General features: G+C 49.7%; 1 protein-coding gene across 1 annotated transcript in view; it reads left to right on the plus strand.

Annotated features, from left to right (window-relative positions):
- The window catches only part of ankfn1a (ankyrin repeat and fibronectin type III domain containing 1a), a gene marked incomplete at both ends in the record, with an annotated part of 75,774 nt that extends 56,569 nt beyond the window's left edge, over nt 1-19,205 (plus strand). The window contains 5 exons of the mRNA XM_079491964.1: nt 1,498-1,771; nt 2,821-3,016; nt 17,958-18,119; nt 18,196-18,267; nt 18,644-19,205. Of these exons, the coding sequence (XP_079348090.1) occupies nt 1,498-1,771; nt 2,821-3,016; nt 17,958-18,119; nt 18,196-18,267; nt 18,644-19,205 (1,266 nt within the window). The remainder of the gene's footprint in view (nt 1-1,497; nt 1,772-2,820; nt 3,017-17,957; nt 18,120-18,195; nt 18,268-18,643) is intronic.
- Nucleotides 19,206-20,044: the final 839 nt, after the last annotated feature.

Genomic DNA, 20,044 nt, shown 5'->3' on the forward strand with positions numbered 1-20,044 from the left:
ATCAATCATTTATGGAAGACTTTCATTACCGTAAGCAAAGGAAATACTTTGTTTTGTTGCTTACTTTGGGATACATTTTGAATGTATTTATTAAGTTGCCTTGTAATAATTTGCATCGTAGTAATAATTATCTTGTAATAATTCAACTCTGGGTTTAATCAACCTGTCGGGGGGTATAATTGACGACACGCCGTCAATTATCTCCCTGTATCAGTTTTTTGTTTCCTAACTATAATTACTGGAAGTGTTATAGATATGGTTGCTGTCGGGTTTGGAAACCTTGTATGTCTGAGGTTTTGATGTACTTTTCTTTTATGTCCAGGCTTCTTCAGTTAAAGCGCAAATAACATGCATTTTAAAACTGCTTTTAATATTTAATATCATATTGTCTATGTCCCTCAAAGTTATTTCTAATGGTTTGAGCCTCAATCACCACTCAGATATAACCAGGCCTTGTCATTTCTTTCTGGACTTTGAAAGCAGTTTTGGCTGCAGTACCACAATGTCCTGAGGTGGTGGGGGTGCTGATATGCAGATTATTTAATATTTGCGTTATTATAATACTGATGCTATAAAACAAGCCTGATAAAACCAGGCTTGTTCCCATTCCATGCCAACTTGGAAAATCAACAATGGTGGACATTGTAAACAAAGTGGAAATGCAAATTTGGAACTGAAGACTGAAGAAGAGGAGGAATTATACAAAGTAGGGTGACATTGATGACATCACGATGAGGCCAAAATCAGTTGAGCTGTTCCTGAGAGCAATTACCATTAAAACACCCATATGATATGAAAGCCTGATTGTTCAAAATTGGTTATTTGTGGGGATAGAAAACACATATGGGAGCCCCAAAAACACAAAATAAATTGAAAAAGTTGAATTTTATGTTATAGGTCCTTTAATACTTTTAAGAACAGACTTGACACATTTTGGTCAACAAAATATGTGTTTGTATAATTATAGGGCTGGCTTGTAAGGTCATACACTTTAGTTACTAGTTACTGTACTTTGTACTGGAGTTTGATTATTATTACCAAACATACATTAACCACTTCATTTCGGCTTCATGTGAAAATAGCCGATCTACAAGCTCACTATGGTAAATGGTACAGTAAACGGTGCATTTGTATAGCGCTTTTATCCAAAGCGTTTTACATAGATGCGACACATTGTGAGCTTGTATAGATCTGTTATTTAAAAAATTGGTTGGTTTGTTTGTCCCACCAGACAGTGGCCTTGTGGTTAGAGTGTCTGGGAGGTCGGGGGTTCGATCCCCGGCCAGGCCATACCGAAGACTGTAAAAATGGGACCCAATGCCTCCCTGCTTGGCACTCAGCATCAATGGGTTGGATTGGGGGGTCAAATCTACTAATCAAATGATTCCCGAGTGCGGCGCACGCTGCGGCTCACCGCTCCAAGAGATGGCTCAAATGCGGAGAACAAATTTCACTGCGGTAACGTGTGTGACTAATCGTACGACTTTGACTTTACAGCAGTTGGACGAGATGTGGCGCGACCTGCGCTGGATCACGGACGCCCTGCAGTGCGCCCGCTACAAGCAGCCGCGCGGCGGGGTCCCCATCACCCGTCTGCTGGACGTGACCACGACGTCGGAGGAGGATGAGGACCCCCGGACCGCCGCCACGCGGCCGCAGGGACCCCGCCGCCACAAGACCAGCGACTCCACCTCCTCCAACATGGAGTACCTGCCCACGCCCTCGCCCTCGCCGCCCGGGCTGCGGCACAGGAGGATCATCATCATGGGAGGTGAGTCGCGAGCCCCAACAACACGAGAAATGTAGGCTATTATTATTAATCCGGAATTAATATGATTAATTGTACCATTTTTTAGCTTCCCGTTGCTAGGCAATGCTTGCTTCCGTGTTGTGACGTCATCAAAAAACACAACCTTTAGCACGTTTTTTGAGTGGTGTAAACCACTCCTACAACTGGCTTTGTTAGTTTACTTGTCTGTCCGTACCAAAAAAATGAGCATGGTTGCTATGGTCACCCAGTTCACACGGGTGTGATTTCATTACGTCAGACATTACGTCAGACCACAGCTGATCAGTCTATATAAGACCTTACACCACTCAGTTCACACGGGTGTGATTTTTTTTATTCTCTGAATTGAGGTGAGGGACGATGTTAGGAGCTCAACAAAACATTATGGCGACTAGCATATCTTTTCTGTCCGGAGGAAACCTCATAACTCACATTGTTGAGGTTTTTTAATTTTTTTCATAAATCAGAGCTATTGAACACCCTTTTTACGTCTGTGTGTTGTTTCAAAAATATTGAACCAATGGAAAGTAATAAAAAACTCTTTGGACAAAACCTCTTAACACCATTGGACCCACCAAGTCCACAACCTCTCTCCTTCTCATGCAAGTAATTGACAATATCTAATGTCACAACACCAACTTTAATGAGGCAGTATTGCAAAATATAAGGTTTAATTAATTTCCTTAAAAATGTATATTTTTCATTTCCTGAAAACATTTTGGAGTTATGAGGTTTCCTCCGGACAGCAGAGATATTAACGGCGTTTCTAATGCTACAGAAGGGGATCCACAGTGGCATGAAAATGGCCGATTACTAATTCCGGTGTGTGTGTGTGTGTGTGTGTGTGTGTGTGTGTGTGTGTGTGTGTGTGTGTGTGTGTGTGTGTGTGTGTGTGTGTGTGTGTGTGTGTGTGTGTGTGTGTGTGTGTGTGTGTGTGTGTGTGTGTGTGTGTGTGTGTGTGTGTGTGTGTGTGTGTGTGTGTGTGTGTGTGTGTGTGTGTGTGTGTGTGTGTGTGCGTGCGATTCCACCAGACTCCCTGCTGGGGTCTGACGAGGACGGCTCGTCGGAGGTGTTCCTGCCGACGGACAGCGACTACGACTCGTGTGACGCTCTGAGCCCGCGAGACCTGGACCTGCTGTACTCTCCTCCACAGGGCCTCTCCCAGCAGGCCCTGCACTCGCTGGGCGGCAGCGCCCCCGACGTCCTGCAGATACACGAGCAGTTCAGGTACGCACGCACGCACGCACACACCAGTCTTACCTCACCAAACTGTACTCACTGCACCGGAATTGCCATAGTCAACAAATCTCATCATGTCCATTATACTACTATATTTTAGACGTGACAATTTTCATGGTTTCATTGTATGCTCTCAAGAGTTAAATTATTGTTAAACATCTGGCATTACTAGTTAATTTACCAGAAGACACTGTTTGAGAGGGTAAGGACTGTATTAGGTGGTATGGTAGGGCAGTAGAGGGTAAGGACTGTATTAGGTGGTATGGTAGGGCAGTAGAGGGTAAGGACTGTATTAGGTGGTATGGTAGGGCAGTAGAGGGTAAGGACTGTATTAGGTGGTATGGTAGGGCAGTAGAGGGTAAGGACTGTATTAGGTGGTATGGTAGGGCAGTAGAGGGTAAGGACTGTATTAGGTGGTAGGGTAGGGCAGTAGAGGGTAAGGCCTGTATTAGGTGGTATGGTAGGGCAGTAGAGGGTAAGGACTGTATTAGGTGGTAGGGTAGGGCAGTAGAGGGTAAGGACTGTATTAGGTGGTAGGGTAGGGCAGTAGAGGGTAAGGACTGTATTAGGTGGTAGGGTAGGGCAGTAGAGGGTAAGGACTGTATTAGGTGGTAGGGTAGGGCAGTAGAGGGTAAGGACTGTATTAGGTGGTAGGGTAGGGCAGTAGAGGGTAAGGACTGTATTAGGTGGTAGGGTAGGGCAGTAGAGGGTAAGGACTGTATTAGGAGGTAGGGTAGGGCAGTAGAGGGTAAGGACTGTATTAGGTGGTAGGGTAGGGCAGTAGAGGGTAAGGACTGTATTAGGTGGTAGGGTAGGGCAGTAGAGGGTAAGGACTGTATTAGGTGGTATGGTAGGGCAGTAGAGGGTAAGGACTGTATTAGGTGGTATGGTAGGGCAGTAGAGGGTAAGGACTGTATTAGGTGGTATGGTAGGGCAGTAGAGGGTAAGGACTGTATTAGGTGGTAGGGTAGGGCAGTAGAGGGTAAGGACTGTATTAGGTGGTATGGTAGGGCAGTAGAGGGTAAGGACTGTATTAGGTGGTATGGTAGGGCAGTAGAGGGTAAGGACTGTATTAGGTGGTAGGGTAGGGCAGTAGAGGGTAAGGACTGTATTAGGTGGTAGGGTAGGGCAGTAGAGGGTAAGGACTGTATTAGGTGGTATGGTAGGGCAGTAGAGGGTAAGGACTGTATTAGGTGGTATGGTAGGGCAGTAGAGGGTAAGGACTGTATTAGGTGGTAGGGTAGGGCAGTAGAGGGTAAGGACTGTATTAGGTGGTAGGGTAGGGCAGTAGAGGGTAAGGACTGTATTAGGTGGTATGGTAGGGCAGTAGAGGGTAAGGACTGTATTAGGTGGTAGGGTAGGGCAGTAGAGGGTAAGGACTGTATTAGGTGGTATGGTAGGGCAGTAGAGGGTAAGGACTGTATTAGGTGGTAGGGTAGGGCAGTAGAGGGTAAGGACTGTATTAGGTGGTAGGGTAGGGCAGTAGAGGGTAAGGACTGTATTAGGAGGTAGGGTAGGGCAGTAGAGGGTAAGGACTGTATTAGGTGGTAGGGTAGGGCAGTAGAGGGTAAGGACTGTATTAGGTGGTAGGGTAGGGCAGTAGAGGGTAAGGACTGTATTAGGTGGTAGGGTAGGGCAGTAGAGGGTAAGGACTGTATTAGGTGGTAGGGTAGGGCAGTAGAGGGTAAGGACTGTATTAGGTGGTATGGTAGGGCAGTAGAGGGTAAGGACTGTATTAGGTGGTAGGGTAGGGCAGTAGAGGGTAAGGACTGTATTAGGTGGTATGGTAGGGCAGTAGAGGGTAAGGACTGTATTAGGTGGTATGGTAGGGCAGTAGAGGGTAAGGACTGTATTAGGTGGTATGGTAGGGCAGTAGAGGGTAAGGACTGTATTAGGTGGTAGGGTAGGGCAGTAGAGGGTAAGGACTGTATTAGGTGGTATGGTAGGGCAGTAGAGGGTAAGGACTGTATTAGGTGGTAGGGTAGGGCAGTAGAGGGTAAGGACTGTATTAGGAGGTAGGGTAGGGCAGTAGAGGGTAAGGACTGTATTAGGTGGTATGGTAGGGCAGTAGAGGGTAAGGACTGTATTAGGTGGTATGGTAGGGCAGTAGAGGGTAAGGACTGTATTAGGTGGTATGGTAGGGCAGTAGAGGGTAAGGACTGTATTAGGTGGTAGGGTAGGGCAGTAGAGGGTAAGGACTGTATTAGGTGGTAGGGTAGGGCAGTAGAGGGTAAGGACTGTATTAGGTGGTAGGGTAGGGCAGTAGAGGGTAAGGACTGTATTAGGTGGTAGGGTAGGGCAGTAGAGGGTAAGGACTGTATTAGGTGGTATGGTAGGGCAGTAGAGGGTAAGGACTGTATTAGGTGGTATGGTAGGGCAGTAGAGGGTAAGGACTGTATTAGGTGGTATGGTAGGGCAGTAGAGGGTAAGGACTGTATTAGGTGGTAGGGTAGGGCAGTAGAGGGTAAGGACTGTATTAGGTGGTATGGTAGGGCAGTAGAGGGTAAGGACTGTATTAGGTGGTATGGTAGGGCAGTAGAGGGTAAGGACTGTATTAGGTGGTAGGGTAGGGCAGTAGAGGGTAAGGACTGTATTAGGTGGTATGGTAGGGCAGTAGAGGGTAAGGACTGTATTAGGTGGTAGGGTAGGGCAGTAGAGGGTAAGGACTGTATTAGGTGGTATGGTAGGGCAGTAGAGGGTAAGGACTGTATTAGGTGGTAGGGTAGGGCAGTAGAGGGTAAGGACTGTATTAGGTGGTATGGTAGGGCAGTAGAGGGTAAGGACTGTATTAGGTGGTAGGGTAGGGCAGTAGAGGGTAAGGACTGTATTAGGTGGTATGGTAGGGCAGTAGAGGGTAAGGACTGTATTAGGTAGGTATGGTAGGGCAGTAGAGGGTAAGGACTGTATTAGGTGGTAGGGTAGGGCAGTAGAGGGTAAGGACTGTATTAGGTGGTATGGTAGGGCAGTAGAGGGTAAGGACTGTATTAGGTGGTAGGGTAGGGCAGTAGAGGGTAAGGACTGTATTAGGTGGTAGGGTAGGGCAGTAGAGGGTAAGGACTGTATTAGGTGGTAGGGTAGGGCAGTAGAGGGTAAGGACTGTATTAGGTGGTAGGGTAGGGCAGTAGAGGGTAAGGACTGTATTAGGTGGTATGGTAGGGCAGTAGAGGGTAAGGACTGTATTAGGTGGTAGGGTAGGGCAGTAGAGGGTAAGGACTGTATTAGGTAAGGGTATGGTAGGGCAGTAGAGGGTAAGGACTGTATTAGGTGGTAGGGTAGGGCAGTAGAGGGTAAGGACTGTATTAGGTGGTAGGGTAGGGCAGTAGAGGGTAAGGGACTGTATTAGGTGGTATGGTAGGGCAGTAGAGGGTAAGGACTGTATTAGGTGGTAGGGTAGGGCAGTAGAGGGTAAGGACTGTATTAGGTGGTAGGGGTAGGGCAGTAGAGGGTAAGGACTGTATTAGGTGGTAGGGTAGGGCAGTAGAGGGTAAGGCCTGTATTAGGTGGTAGGGTAGGGCAGTAGAGGGTAAGGACTGTATTAGGTGGTATGGTAGGGCAGTAGAGGGTAAGGACTGTATTAGGTGGTAGGGTAGGGCAGTAGAGGGTAAGGACTGTATTAGGTGGTAGGGTAGGGCAGTAGAGGGTAAGGACTGTATTAGGTGGTATGGTAGGGCAGTAGAGGGTAAGGACTGTATTAGGTGGTAGGGTAGGGCAGTAGAGGGTAAGGACTGTATTAGGTGGTAGGGTAGGGCAGTAGAGGGTAAGGACTGTATTAGGTGGTATGGTAGGGCAGTAGAGGGTAAGGACTGTATTAGGTGGTATGGTAGGGCAGTAGAGGGTAAGGACTGTATTAGGTGGTATGGTAGGGCAGTAGAGGGTAAGGACTGTATTAGGTGGTAGGGTAGGGAGTAGAGGGTAAGGACTGTATTAGGTGGTATGGTAGGGCAGTAGAGGGTAAGGACTGTATTAGGTGGTAGGGTAGGGCAGTAGAGGGTAAGGACTGTATTAGGTGGTATGGTAGGGCAGTAGAGGGTAAGGACTGTATTAGGTGGTATGGTAGGGCAGTAGAGGGTAAGGACTGTATTAGGTGGTAGGGTAGGGCAGTAGAGGGTAAGGACTGTATTAGGTGGTAGGGTAGGGCAGTAGAGGGTAAGGACTGTATTAGGAGGTAGGGTAGGGCAGTAGAGGGTAAGGACTGTATTAGGTGGTATGGTAGGGCAGTAGAGGGTAAGGACTGTATTAGGTGGTATGGTAGGGCAGTAGAGGGTAAGGACTGTATTAGGTGGTATGGTAGGGCAGTAGAGGGTAAGGACTGTATTAGGTGGTAGGGTAGGGCAGTAGAGGGTAAGGACTGTATTAGGTGGTATGGTAGGGCAGTAGAGGGTAAGGACTGTATTAGGTGTGTAGGGTAGGGCAGTAGAGGGTAAGGACTGTATTAGGTGGTAGGGTAGGGCAGTAGAGGGTAAGGACTGTATTAGGTGGTATGGTAGGGCAGTAGAGGGTAAGGACTGTATTAGGTGGTAGGGTAGGGCAGTAGAGGGTAAGGACTGTATTAGGTAAGGTATGGTAGGGCAGTAGAGGGTAAGGACTGTATTAGGTGGTATGGTAGGGCAGTAGAGGGTAAGGACTGTATTAGGTGGTAGGGTAGGGCAGTAGAGGGTAAGGACTGTATTAGGTGGTAGGGTAGGGCAGTAGAGGGTAAGGACTGTATTAGGTGGTAGGGTAGGGCAGTAGAGGGTAAGGACTGTATTAGGTGGTATGGTAGGGCAGTAGAGGGTAAGGACTGTATTAGGAGGTATGGTAGGGCAGTAGAGGGTAAGGACTGTATTAGGTGGTAGGGTAGGGCAGTAGAGGGTAAGGACTGTATTAGGTGGTAGGGTAGGGCAGTAGAGGGTAAGGACTGTATTAGGTGGTAGGGTAGGGCAGTAGAGGGTAAGGACTGTATTAGGTGGTAGGGTAGGGCAGTAGAGGGTAAGGACTGTATTAGGTGGTAGGGTAGGGCAGTAGAGGGTAAGGACTGTATTAGGTGGTAGGGTAGGGCAGTAGAGGGTAAGGACTGTATTAGGAGGTAGGGTAGGGCAGTAGAGGGTAAGGACTGTATTAGGTGGTAGGGTAGGGCAGTAGAGGGTAAGGACTGTATTAGGTGGTATGGTAGGGCAGTAGAGGGTAAGGACTGTATTAGGTGGTAGGGTAGGGCAGTAGAGGGTAAGGCCTGTATTAGGTGGTAGGGTAGGGCAGTAGAGGGTAAGGACTGTATTAGGTGGTAGGGTAGGGCAGTAGAGGGTAAGGCCTGTATTAGGTGGTAGGGTAGGGCAGTAGAGGGTAAGGACTGTATTAGGTGGTATGGTAGGGCAGTAGTAGAGGGTAAGGACTGTATTAGGAGGTAGGGTAGGGCAGTAGAGGGTAAGGACTGTATTAGGTGGTATGGTAGGGCAGTAGAGGGTAAGGCCTGTATTAGGTGGTATGGTAGGGCAGTAGAGGGTAAGGACTGTATTAGGTGGTATGGTAGGGCAGTAGAGGGTAAGGACTGTATTAGGTGGTAGGGTAGGGCAGTAGAGGGTAAGGACTGTATTAGGTGGTAGGGTAGGGCAGTAGAGGGTAAGGACTGTATTAGGTGGTAGGGTAGGGCAGTAGAGGGTAAGGACTGTATTAGGTGGTAGGGTAGGGCAGTAGAGGGTAAGGACTGTATTAGGTGGTATGGTAGGGCAGTAGAGGGTAAGGACTGTATTAGGTGGTAGGGTAGGGCAGTAGAGGGTAAGGACTGTATTAGGTGGTATGGTAGGGCAGTAGAGGGTAAGGACTGTATTAGGTGGTAGGGTAGGGCAGTAGAGGGTAAGGACTGTATTAGGTGGTATGGTAGGGCAGTAGAGGGTAAGGACTGTATTAGGTGGTAGGGTAGGGCAGTAGAGGGTAAGGACTGTATTAGGTGGTATGGTAGGGCAGTAGAGGGTAAGGCCTGTATTAGGTGGTAGGGTAGGGCAGTAGAGGGTAAGGACTGTATTAGGTGGTAGGGTAGGGCAGTAGAGGGTAAGGACTGTATTAGGTGGTAGGGTAGGGCAGTAGAGGGTAAGGACTGTATTAGGTGGTAGGGTAGGGCAGTAGAGGGTAAGGACTGTATTAGGTGGTATGGTAGGGCAGTAGAGGGTAAGGACTGTATTAGGTGGTAGGGTAGGGCAGTAGAGGGTAAGGACTGTATTAGGTGGTATGGTAGGGCAGTAGAGGGTAAGGACTGTATTAGGTGGTAGGGTAGGGCAGTAGAGGGTAAGGACTGTATTAGGAGGTATGGTAGGGCAGTAGAGGGTAAGGACTGTATTAGGTGGTAGGGTAGGGCAGTAGAGGGTAAGGACTGTATTAGGTGGTAGGGTAGGGCAGTAGAGGGTAAGGACTGTATTAGGTGGTAGGTAGGGCAGTAGAGGGTAAGGACTGTATTAGGTGGTAGGGTAGGGCAGTAGAGGGTAAGGACTGTATTAGGTGGTAGGGTAGGGCAGTAGAGGGTAAGGACTGTATTAGGTGGTATGGTAGGGCAGTAGAGGGTAAGGACTGTATTAGGAGGTAGGGTAGGGCAGTAGAGGGTAAGGACTGTATTAGGTGGTAGGGTAGGGCAGTAGAGGGTAAGGACTGTATTAGGTGGTAGGGTAGGGCAGTAGAGGGTAAGGACTGTATTAGGTGGTATGGTAGGGCAGTAGAGGGTAAGGACTGTATTAGGTGGTATGGGTAGGGCAGTAGAGGGTAAGGACTGTATTAGGTGGTAGGGTAGGGCAGTAGAGGGTAAGGACTGTATTAGGTGGTAGGGTAGGGCAGTAGAGGGTAAGGACTGTATTAGGTGGTAGGGTAGGGCAGTAGAGGATAAGGACTGTATTAGGTGGTAGGGTAGGGCAGTAGAGGGTAAGGACTGTATTAGGGGGTAGGGTAGGGCAGTAGAGGGTAAGGACTGTATTAGGTGGTAGGGTAGGGCAGTAGAGGGTAAGGACTGTATTAGGTGGTATGGTAGGGCAGTAGAGGGTAAGGACTGTATTAGGAGGTAGGGTAGGGCAGTAGAGGGTAAGGACTGTATTAGGTGGTAGGGTAGGGCAGTAGAGGGTAAGGACTGTATTAGGTGGTATGGTAGGGCAGTAGAGGGTAAGGACTGTATTAGGTGGTAGGGTAGGGCAGTAGAGGGTAAGGACTGTATTAGGTGGTAGGGTAGGCAGTAGAGGGTAAGGACTGTATTAGGTGGTATGGTAGGGCAGTAGAGGGTAAGGACTGTATTAGGTGGTATGGTAGGGCAGTAGAGGGTAAGGACTGTATTAGGTGGTATGGTAGGGCAGTAGAGGGTAAGGACTGTATTAGGTGGTAGGGTAGGGCAGTAGAGGGTAAGGACTGTATTAGGTGGTAGGGTAGGGCAGTAGAGGGTAAGGACTGTATTAGGTGGTATGGTAGGGCAGTAGAGGGTAAGGACTGTATTAGGTGGTAGGGTAGGGCAGTAGAGGGTAAGGACTGTATTAGGTGGTATGGTAGGGCAGTAGAGGGTAAGGACTGTATTAGGTGGTAGGGTAGGGCAGTAGAGGGTAAGGACTGTATTAGGTGGTAGGGTAGGGCAGTAGAGGGTAAGGACTGTATTAGGTGGTAGGGTAGGGCAGTAGAGGGTAAGGACTGTATTAGGTGGTATGGTAGGGCAGTAGAGGGTAAGGACTGTATTAGGTGGTAGGGTAGGGCAGTAGAGGGTAAGGACTGTATTAGGTGGTATGGTAGGGCAGTAGAGGGTAAGGACTGTATTAGGTGGTAGGGTAGGGCAGTAGAGGGTAAGGACTGTATTAGGTGGTAGGGTAGGGCAGTAGAGGGTAAGGACTGTATTAGGTGGTAGGGTAGGGCAGTAGAGGGTAAGGACTGTATTAGGTGGTAGGGTAGGGCAGTAGAGGGTAAGGACTGTATTAGGTGGTATGGTAGGGCAGTAGAGGGTAAGGACTGTATTAGGTGGTATGGTAGGGCAGTAGAGGGTAAGGACTGTATTAGGTTGGTAGGTAGGGCAGTAGAGGGTAAGGACTGTATTAGGTGGTATGGTAGGGCAGTAGAGGGTAAGGACTGTATTAGGAGGTATGGTAGGGCAGTAGAGGGTAAGGACTGTATTAGGTGGTAGGGTAGGGCAGTAGAGGGTAAGGACTGTATTAGGTGGTAGGGTAGGGCAGTAGAGGGTAAGGACTGTATTAGGTGGTAGGGTAGGGCAGTAGAGGGTAAGGACTGTATTAGGTGGTAGGGTAGGGCAGTAGAGGGTAAGGACTGTATTAGGTGGTAGGGTAGGGCAGTAGAGGGTAAGGACTGTATTAGGTGGTATGGTAGGGCAGTAGAGGGTAAGGACTGTATTAGGTGGTAGGGTAGGGCAGTAGAGGGTAAGGACTGTATTAGGTGGTAGGGTAGGGCAGTAGAGGGTAAGGACTGTATTAGGTGGTATGGGTAGGGCAGTAGAGGGTAAGGACTGTATTAGGTGGTAGGGTAGGGCAGTAGAGGGTAAGGACTGTATTAGGTGGTAGGGTAGGGCAGTAGAGAGGGTAAGGACTGTATTAGGTGGTAGGTAGGGTAGGGCAGTAGAGGGTAAGGACTGTATTAGGTGTAGGTAGGGCAGTAGAGGGTAAGGACTGTATTAGGTGGTATGGTAGGGCAGTAGAGGGTAAGGACTGTATTAGGTGGTAGGGTAGGGCAGTAGAGGGTAAGGACTGTATTAGGTGGTATGGTAGGGCAGTAGAGGGTAAGGACTGTATTAGGTGGTAGGGTAGGGCAGTAGAGGGTAAGGACTGTATTAGGTGGTAGGGTAGGGCAGTAGAGGGTAAGGACTGTATTAGGTGGTAGGGTAGGGCAGTAGAGGGTAAGGACTGTATTAGGTGGTATGGTAGGGCAGTAGAGGGTAAGGACTGTATTAGGTGGTAGGGTAGGGCAGTAGAGGGTAAGGACTGTATTAGGTGGTATGGTAGGGCAGTAGAGGGTAAGGACTGTATTAGGTGGTAGGGTAGGGCAGTAGAGGGTAAGGACTGTATTAGGTGGTAGGGTAGGGCAGTAGAGGGTAAGGACTGTATTAGGTGGTAGGGTAGGGCAGTAGAGGGTAAGGACTGTATTAGGTGGTAGGGTAGGGCAGTAGAGGGTAAGGACTGTATTAGGTGGTAGGGTAGGGCAGTAGAGGGTAAGGACTGTATTAGGTGTAGGGTAGGGCAGTAGAGGGTAAGGACTGTATTAGGTGGTATGGTAGGGCAGTAGAGGGTAAGGACTGTATTAGGTGGTAGGGTAGGGCAGTAGAGGGTAAGGACTGTATTAGGTGGTATGGTAGGGCAGTAGAGGGTAAGGACTGTATTAGGTGGTAGGGTAGGGCAGTAGAGGTAAGGACTGTATTAGGTGGTAGGGTAGGGCAGTAGAGGGTAAGGACTGTATTAGGTGGTAGGGTAGGGCAGTAGAGAGGGTAAGGACTGTATTAGGTGGTAGGGTAGGGCAGTAGAGGGTAAGGACTGTATTAGGTGGTAGGGTAGGGCAGTAGAGGGTAAGGACTGTATTAGGTGGTATGGTAGGGCAGTAGAGGGTAAGGACTGTATTAGGTGGTAGGGTAGGGCAGTAGAGGGTAAGGACTGTATTAGGTGGTAGGGTAGGGCAGTAGAGGGTAAGGACTGTATTAGGTGGTATGGTAGGGCAGTAGAGGGTAAGGACTGTATTAGGTGGTAGGGTAGGGCAGTAGAGGGTAAGGACTGTATTAGGGGGTAGGGTAGGGCAGTAGAGGGTAAGGACTGTATTAGGTGGTATGGTAGGGCAGTAGAGGGTAAGGACTGTATTAGGTGGTAGGGTAGGGCAGTAGAGGGTAAGGACTGTATTAGGTGGTAGGGTAGGGCAGTAGAGGGTAAGGACTGTATTAGGTGGTAGGGTAGGGCAGTAGAGGGTAAGGACTGTATTAGGTGGTAGGGTAGGGCAGTAGAGGGTAAGGACTGTATTAGGTGGTAGGGTAGGGCAGTAGAGGGTAAGGACTGTATTAGGTGGTATGGTAGGGCAGTAGAGGGTAAGGACTGTATTAGGTGGTAGGGTAGGGCAGTAGAGGGTAAGGACTGTATTAGGTGGTAGGGTAGGGCAGTAGAGGGTAAGGACTGTATTAGGTGGTAGGGTTATGGGCAGTAGAGGGTAAGGACTGTATTAGGTGGTATGGTAGGGCAGTAGAGGGTAAGGACTGTATTAGGTGGTAGGGTAGGGCAGTAGAGGGTAAGGACTGTATTAGGTGGTAGGGTAGGGCAGTAGAGGGTAAGGACTGTATTAGGTGGTAGGGTAGGGCAGTAGAGGGTAAGGACTGTATTAGGTGGTAGGGTAGGGCAGTAGAGGGTAAGGACTGTATTAGGTGGTAGGGTAGGGCAGTAGAGGGTAAGGACTGTATTAGGTGGTAGGGTAGGGCAGTAGAGGGTAAGGACTGTATTAGGTGGTAGGGTAGGGCAGTAGAGGGTAAGGACTGTATTAGGTGGTATGGTAGGGCAGTAGAGGGTAAGGACTGTATTAGGTGGTAGTGGTAGGGCAGTAGAGGGTAAGGACTGTATTAGGTGGTAGGGTAGGGCAGTAGAGGGTAAGGACTGTATTAGGTGGTAGGGTAGGGCAGTAGAGGGTAAGGACTGTATTAGGTGGTAGGGTAGGGCAGTAGAGGGTAAGGACTGTATTAGGTGGTAGGGTAGGGCAGTAGAGGGTAAGGACTGTATTAGGTGGTAGGGTAGGGCAGTAGAGGGTAAGGACTGTATTAGGGTGGTAGAGGTTAGGGTAGGGCAGTAGAGGGTAAGGACTGTATTAGGTGGTAGGGTAGGGCAGTAGAGGGTAAGGACTGTATTAGGTGGTAGGGTAGGGCAGTAGAGGGTAAGGACTGTATTAGGTGGTAGGGTAGGGCAGTAGAGGGTAAGGACTGTATTAGGTGGTAGGGTAGGGCAGTAGAGGGTAAGGACTGTATTAGGTGGTAGGGTAGGGCAGTAGAGGGTAAGGACTGTATTAGGTGGTATGGTAGGGCAGTAGAGGGTAAGGACTGTATTAGGTGGTAGGGTAGGGCAGTAGAGGGTAAGGACTGTATTAGGTGGTATGGGTAGGGCAGTAGAGGGTAAGGACTGTATTAGGTGGTAGGGTAGGGCAGTAGAGGGTAAGGACTGTATTAGGTGGTAGGGTAGGGCAGTAGAGGGTAAGGACTGTATTAGGTGGTAGTGTAGGGCAGTAGAGGGTAAGGACTGTATTAGGTGGTAGGGTAGGGCAGTAGAGGGTAAGGACTGTATTAGGTGGTAGGGTAGGGCAGTAGAGGGTAAGGACTGTATTAGGTGGTATGGGTAGGGCAGTAGAGGGTAAGGACTGTATTAGGTGGTATGGTAGGGCAGTAGAGGGTAAGGACTGTATTAGGTGGTAGGGTAGGGCAGTAGAGGGTAAGGACTGTATTAGGTGGTAGGGTAGGGCAGTAGAGGGTAAGGACTGTATTAGGTGGTAGGGTAGGGCAGTAGAGGGTAAGGACTGTATTAGGTGGTAGGGTAGGGCAGTAGAGGGTAAGGACTGTATTAGGTGGTAGGGTAGGGCAGTAGAGGGTAAGGACTGTATTAGGTGGTAGGGTAGGGCAGTAGAGGGTAAGGACTGTATTAGGTGGTATGGTAGGGCAGTAGAGGGTAAGGACTGTATTAGGTGGTAGGGTAGGGCAGTAGAGGGTAAGGACTGTATTAGGTGGTATGGTAGGGCAGTAGAGGGTAAGGACTGTATTAGGTGGTATGGTAGGGCAGTAGAGGGTAAGGACTGTATTAGGTGGTAGGGTAGGGCAGTAGAGGGTAAGGACTGTATTAGGTGGTAGGGTAGGGCAGTAGAGGGTAAGGACTGTATTAGGTGGTAGGGTAGGGCAGTAGAGGGTAAGGGACTGTATTAGGTGGTAGGGTAGGGCAGTAGAGGGTAAGGACTGTATTAGGTGGTATGGTAGGGCAGTAGAGGGTAAGGACTGTATTAGGTGGTAGGGTAGGGCAGTAGAGGGTAAGGACTGTATTAGGTGGTAGGGTAGGGCAGTAGAGGGTAAGGACTGTATTAGGTGGTAGGGTAGGGCAGTAGAGGGTAAGGACTGTATTAGGTGGTAGGGTAGGGCAGTAGAGGGTAAGGACTGTATTAGGTGGTATGGTAGGGCAGTAGAGGGTAAGGACTGTATTAGGTGGTAGGGTAGGGCAGTAGAGGGTAAGGACTGTATTAGGTGGTATGGTAGGGCAGTAGAGGGTAAGGACTGTATTAGGTGGTAGGGTAGGGCAGTAGAGGGTAAGGACTGTATTAGGTGGTAGGGTAGGGCAGTAGAGGGTAAGGACTGTATTAGGTGGTAGGGTAGGGCAGTAGAGGGTAAGGACTGTATTAGGTGGTAGGGTAGGGCAGTAGAGGGTAAGGACTGTATTAGGTGGTAGGGTAGGGCAGTAGAGGGTAAGGACTGTATTAGGTGGTATGGTAGGGCAGTAGAGGGTAAGGACTGTATTAGGTGGTATGGGTAGGGCAGTAGAGGGTAAGGACTGTATTAGGTGGTAGGGGTAGGGCAGTAGAGGGTAAGGACTGTATAGGTGGTATGGTAGGGCAGTAGAGGGTAAGGACTGTATTAGAGGTAGGTAGGGGCAGTAGAGGGTAAGGACTGTATTAGGTGGTAGGGTAGGGCAGTAGAGGGTAAGGACTGTATTAGGTGGTAGGGTAGGGCAGTAGAGGGTAAGGACTGTATTAGGTGGTATGGTAGGGCAGTAGAGGGTAAGGACTGTATTAGGTGGTAGGGTAGGGCAGTAGAGGGTAAGGACTGTATTAGGTGGTAGGGTAGGGCAGTAGAGGGTAAGGACTGTATTAGGTGGTAGGGTAGGGCAGTAGAGGGTAAGGACTGTATTAGGTGGTAGGGTAGGGCAGTAGAGGGTAAGGACTGTATTAGGTGGTAGGGTAGGGCAGTAGAGGGTAAGGACTGTATTAGGTGGTAGGGTAGGGCAGTAGAGGGTAAGGACTGTATTAGGTGGTAGGGTAGGGCAAGGACTGTATTAGGTGGTAGGGTAGGGCAGTAGAGGGTAAGGACTGTATTAGGTGGTATGGTAGGGCAGTAGAGGGTAAGGACTGTATTAGGTGGTATGGTAGGGCAGTAGAGGGTAAGGACTGTATTAGGTGGTAGGGTAGGGCAGTAGAGGGTAAGGACTGTATTAGGTGGTAGGGTAGGGCAGTAGAGGGTAAGGACTGTATTAGGGGGGTAGGGTAGGGCAGTAGAGGGTAAGGGACTGTATTAGGTGGTAGGGTAGGGCAGTAGAGGGTAAGGACTGTATTAGGTGGTAGGGTAGGGCAGTAGAGGGTAAGGACTGTATTAGGTGGTATGGTAGGGCAGTAGAGGGTAAGGACTGTATTAGGTGGTAGGGTAGGGCAGTAGAGGGTAAGGACTGTATTAGGTGGTATGGTAGGGCAGTAGAGGGTAAGGACTGTATTAGGTGGTAGGGTAGGGCAGTAGAGGGTAAGGACTGTATTAGGTGGTATGGTAGGGCAGTAGAGGGTAAGGACTGTATTAGGTGGTATGGTAGGGCAGTAGAGGGTAAGGACTGTATTAGGTGGTAGGGTAGGGCAGTAGAGGGTAAGGACTGTATTAGGTGGTATGGTAGGGCAGTAGAGGGTAAGGACTGTATTAGGTGGTAGGGTAGGGCAGTAGAGGGTAAGGACTGTATTAGGTGGTAGGGCAGGGCAGTAGAGGGTAAGGACTGTATTAGGTGGTAGGGTAGGGCAGTAGAGGGTAAGGACTGTATTAGGTGGTAGGGTAGGGCAGTAGAGGGTAAGGACTGTATTAGGTGGTATGGTAGGGCAGTAGAGGGTAAGGACTGTATTAGGTGGTAGGGGTAGGGCAGTAGAGGGTAAGGACTGTATTAGGTGGTAGGGTAGGGCAGTAGAGGGTAAGGACTGTATTAGGTGGTAGGGTAGGGCAGTAGTATTCACCACAGGGAATTGGTAAGACTTCACAAGGAGACAAGGATGGAGTGTTGCTCGTAGGCACAGTCTTTGTTGAACATAGCACAGCACAATAAGAGCACAGTATGGTAGATTGGCAAGACAGAATCATCTTTGTCTGTTCATGTGTGGTTCTAAAGGAGGGAGGGAGACAGAGGAGATCACAATATTATAGTATGCATTGCTTACAATACAGCAAAATCCTCCATAACTACAAACAGTACTTACTCCACAAAGCACATAACGCTCACTACAATATACACCATGTACACAGCAGTTAAGTATTCACAAAGAATCACTTAAGTAGCTGTATCCTATATCAGCTTCATGAAAGGAAATGATCACCATCATCAAATACAACATAAGGGAACTATATTGTCTACCCATATTCTGTATATTAACGCATGGTTTGCCACATTGACACGGGGAAATCAAACCTGATCATAATAATCATTACATGAATCAGAACCAAATAACAGTAATGTTGGTAACTTACTTTGGGTCAGTGACGCACACAACATAGACATTTGACAGGTAGTCGACTGGTAACACAGTAAAACAGACTAAATAAGATAGAAATGTTCAGCTCGGTTGCTGGCATGTTCTCCTCTCCTGTCCTTGTTCTGAAGTGAATGAAAGCTCTCATCAAGGGCACGGTGACCCTAATAATCACACCCGCACTGGATGTGACTTAATTGTCCATTTCAATTAGGGCCTTTTGTACAGACACAATTAGAGAATGTAGAATAATTGTTCTTTCTGATCAACGTTTGCCTGTAATCTCTCGTAATGGTACCAACGCCAACGACGACAAAATATTCGACGTTTTGGTTCCGAGAGGCTGAATCTAATCCAAAATGGTGGTCCGTGGCTCAATAGGTCAAACAAATAATGGGCCTTGACGTGAAGAGGGTTGATAAAACACTGCTGTTTCTCCTCGTCCTGCAGGTACAGCGTGTGCTCGTCGGACCTCCCCCTCACACCCCTCCCCCCACCACAGCGCCGGGGGAGCCGCACTTCTCGCCCCTCTCCCCCTCCCCGCTGCTGCCCCCGCTCCCCCCTCCTTCTCCGGCGGCAAGGACCAGCCCCTCTCCCCCTCCTCCCTCCTGAAGCCCCTCCCTCTCTCGCTGCCCCTCTCGCTGCCCCTCTCGCCCGTCCTGATGTCGGACACCAGCGCCGCACGCTGCACCCTGGAGGGCCTCTCGCTCTCCAAGGACCTCCCCTGGGACCACCCCCAGGGGAGGAGGAGGGGGGCCGCCGTTCCGCGCCAACCCGCCCAACCCGCCCGCCAAGCGCAAGCTCCTCTCCAGGTATACATGGTGTTGATTATACTGTCGTAGCCAAAAAATCGCCGATCTACAAGCTCAAAACGTGTCGCTCTACTCATTTACGCGCTATACTAAAGATTGAGTTATCTGACTTAAATGAAAATGCATTCCAAAAAGACAAAAAAAAAAATCCAAAAAGGTAGCACATTCAAAAATTTAATAAATGGCTGACAAAGTACTCACATTTCAATTTCTTTATTGGCACACACCAAAAAAGTGTGTGACACCGTTCCTTTATTATTTAAAATTCCTATTTTTTTATGTATACTGGATTTGGGTTTAGCACTCCACTGAAAACCATTGCTGATGCACAACCTCTATTTCTCATTTACTAAAAACTAAATGTCCCTACCTCCAGGAGCCACCAGGGGGCCGGGGGCCAGTACTTCAGCGGTTCCCAGCGCTGGCTGCGGAGCCACAGCGGCGAGACGGGCGGCTCCCTGTCGGAGGGCGTGTACACCACGACCACCACGACGCGGCAGAGGGACGGCGCCACCGACGACGACTCCTCGGACCCCGCCGCCGCCGTCGCCCCCCCAGGGAGCCTCCCCCTCCTCCCTCTCCCCCACCTACGTCAGCCAGGCGTCCTGCGTGCTGGAGAGCCGGGGGGTTGGAGCGGGAGGGGCGGGCGGGAGGAGCGCCGGGCGCCACCCGCGAGCCCCGCCCCCCACGTGCGCCGCATCTTCGTGGAGCCGTGTGCGGGCGTGGTGATGGAGGAGGGCGGGGGAGGAGAGATGGTGGAGAGGAGGATGGTCATGCAACCTCCGTCTGTGGTGGTGCAGGGCGGCAGCAGCGACTCCGGAGGGGAGGTGGAAGGGGAGGAGCCACGAGGAGGCCGCACCCCCCCTTCCCCACAGGACGTAGATTCCGACGACCAAACGGACACCCAGGTCTCGGAGATCCTCAGCAGCACGCTCTAGGATCGCATGCCGTGTTTGTTTTGGTTTGGTTGTTTTTTTTGTTTGTGGGCGGTGTTGGTTTCGGTAACGTGGCGATGGGATCGGACAATAGCAGATCTGCAAGCTCATAGCGCGGCACTCGGTGCCGCGCTATGAGCTTGTAGATCTGCTATTGTCTACAATGCTATTGTCATGTAGCATGCTACATGCTATTGTCTGCATGCTCCCGCCGCGCCACATGTCTCCACTCCTGCTCTGTAGAATGTAGACCACTGGGTTCTCTGGGGGTCCCGGTGATCCTTGAGGGGTTTCTGGGGGGGAGGGGGGTCCCCGGCTAAACGAGCGGTAACTCTGAGAGTGTACAAATGGAACCAAATGGACCCGTTATGGGGTCCGCGGCCTAATGAACGATCAAACTGGGGGTCCTTGAAATTTAAAAGGGTTGTTCATCACTGAACTAAACTATACCCCGGGACCCCCAATTTACGCTGAGTGCTCGGTTAACTCTGTGAGTGTACAAATGGAACCAAAATGGACCGCGTCTCCGAGTTACAGACCCCCCCCCTGAGGGGTCAGTTTATTGGACCGCTGTTGTTACAGACCCCCCTGAGGGGTCCGTTTATTGGACCGCCGCTGTCGGTCCCCCAGACGGAACGTGGAGGAACGAGGGACCGTAGTCTGTAGACAAGACTGATAAAGTTGCTGGTTCAACTGCCTCCTTTCATAGCCATGGCAACGACTGTTAAACAATGAACATTAACCAATGCAATGAGAGGGGGAAAGAAAAGGAAAAAACACACGCACGGACACGCACACACACACACACGCACACGCACGCACGCACGCACACACACACACAC

Source organism: Electrona antarctica (assembly GCF_951216825.1).
Source record: "Electrona antarctica genome assembly, chromosome: 22".
NCBI lineage: Eukaryota > Metazoa > Chordata > Actinopteri > Myctophiformes > Myctophidae > Electrona > Electrona antarctica.